This window comes from Tupaia chinensis, unplaced genomic scaffold, assembly GCF_000334495.1.
Source record: "Tupaia chinensis unplaced genomic scaffold, TupChi_1.0 Scaffold000379_1, whole genome shotgun sequence".
NCBI classification, from domain to species: Eukaryota; Metazoa; Chordata; class Mammalia; order Scandentia; family Tupaiidae; genus Tupaia; species Tupaia belangeri.
In genome coordinates, this window is record NW_006159881.1 from 45,452 (window position 1) to 47,894 (window position 2,443).

The following is a 2,443-nucleotide window of genomic DNA, read 5'->3' on the forward strand; positions in this document are numbered from 1 at the left end:
TATATTCAAGCAAAAAGACGAACTTTTAATAGCATAATCATATAGTTCATTCTTTATCCCAATTTTCACTTTCTATTTATAAATAAAATTAGGCATAAGTCATTATGAGCAATACTAGAATAACTGAAAAGTGATTAGAGGAAACTACATGATGGAATTTTAGAATAATATATAAAGACAGGAAAATGCTAACAACATTATGAGCAATACTAGAATAACTGAAAAGTGATTAGAGGAAACTACATGATGGAATTTTAGAATAATATATAAAGACAGGAAAATGCTGACAAAATTAAGATGACATCAGATTTCAGAAAACTTCAGGGTTCTTAAAAGAAAGGGGCCTAATGTCAAATGACTGTCTTCATGGTGGGTGAGTCACTAATCTACTTCCTAATAAGATCTTTCTTCCCCACAGCATCTTCATAGCATTTTTCATTTCTGAATTTCTCAGTGTGTAGATTAAGGGATTCAGCATTGGAGTTACTACTGTATAAAACACACTTAATAATTTGTCAGTGGGGAAGGTCTTAACAGGCCTTACATACATGAAAATACAGGGAACAAAGAAGAGGACAACCACAGTGATATGAGAGCCACAGGTCGAGAGGGCTTTACGCCTCCCTTCCTGACTAAGGTTCTTTAGAGAGTGCAAGATAACACCGTAAGATGTAAGTAAGACCAGAAACACAATTGTACAAATCAGCCCTCCATTGAACACCACTAAAAAGCCAATGGCATAGGTGTCAGCACAGACAAGTTCCAATAAGGGATACATATCACACAAAAAGTGATCAATGACATTTGGGCCACAGAATGGGAGTGCGTAAATAGCACTAAATTGAACTACCGAGTGCAAAAATCCTCCAAACAAAGACACCGCCAGAAACAAAACACACACTCGCCGTCTCATGATAACCAAATAATGCAAGGGCTTACAGATGGCCACATAGCGGTCATAGGCCATCACCACCAGAATAAAGACTCCTGACCCACCAGAAATGTGCTCTATAAAGAGCTGAGTCATACAAGATTGAAAAGATATGACATTTTTCCCAAAGAATAAGTCTGAAATCAACTTGGGGGTAATGGCCGAGGAATAAATGATGTCCATAAGTGACAAACCAGCAAGAAAGAAGTACATGGGTGAGCCTAGGGTCTTACTGACAGTAATAGTCACAACAATGAGGAGGTTGCCCACCACGGTCAAAATGTAGAAGAGCAAGAACATCACAAAAAGCACTTTCTGTTCCACTGGGTTTTGTGTGAGGCCCGTGAAGACAAAGAAAGTCACATTGTTCTTTGGCTCCATTAATTGTTTATGTGGACTGAGTTTAGATGCTAGATGCTCTTTACCTATAAAACAAGGGAGAAAACTTTAAATGTATTATAGCCTTACCTTTTATTTGTTTAATTAATTATAAGTATGTATGCAGTATACATTAATGTGATCAGTTATAGAATTCAGAACTGTCATATGGAAAAAGACATGGTTTCTTACCCTGACTGATACAGACCTGAGACATATCAGACAATTAGAGACTGATTTAATAATGTGATTATAGCATATTTATTTCATTGTATGAATACACAGTTTAAAATATACAAATCACAATGAGATCCAGAAAGGCTCTTCAAAGGAAGCAATATTTTAACTGAACTTAACTAAAGAGAAGATGAAAAGAGATTTCAATAAAAAAAAAAATGCATTGGGAACCAGCAGTTAGCGTAATGGCTATGTCGCTGGACTCCCACATAGTCGACCGCGGTTTGAGTCCCAGACCCCGTGGCTTAAAACATGCCGGGCATGTGTGCATGCATGCCTAAGATCCCGAGAGGAGAATGGAGGAGAAGGGATTGCAGCGTGACCATCCCACCTGGGGGGTGATTTCTCGCTTTCTGTCTCTATGTCTCTCTCTGTCTGTCTGGCGAGCGCACGTGCCCTATAGTGAAAAAAAATGCATCATGTATAAATCTTAGAAAGTATAATACTTGAGAGACCACAAATAAATTTATATATTCAAAAGGAATGGCATTGATTATGAATGATTGTTTTGATATTTTATCAGTCTTGTGCTTAAAACCTCTATGGTGGATTCCATCCTATATTAAATAAAATTTAATCTTCCTAACTTGGCCTACAAGACCTTAGGTGACTTGCATGCCAGCTGCATCTCCAAATCTTTCATTACAACTTTTCAAATTCATCCTGCTCTAGATTGTTGGCTATTCTTCAAATATAATGGGCTTTTCTATGTTCTTAATTTCATCCATTTTGTGGAAATGCTTATTTTTAGGGATGAGAAGCAGTTTAATGTGAAAAAGAGGTACACATTGTGAAAATGTTTTTGGTAAACTCAATATTTTTAATTTTTTAAGAATTATTTAATTTTATTTATTCATTCATTTATTTTAATTTGACCAGAGAGAGACACAGAGAGAG

General features: G+C 36.3%; 1 protein-coding gene across 1 annotated transcript; it reads right to left on the reverse strand.

Annotated features, from left to right (window-relative positions):
- Positions 1-364: 364 nt before the first annotated feature.
- LOC102469878 (olfactory receptor 4A47) lies at positions 365-1,342 on the reverse strand. Its single transcript, XM_006153542.2, has one exon. The coding sequence runs from the start codon at positions 1,310-1,312 to the stop codon at positions 365-367; it is 948 nt and encodes a 315-aa protein (XP_006153604.1). The 5' UTR covers positions 1,313-1,342.
- Between the last annotated feature and the right edge of the window lie 1,101 nt (positions 1,343-2,443).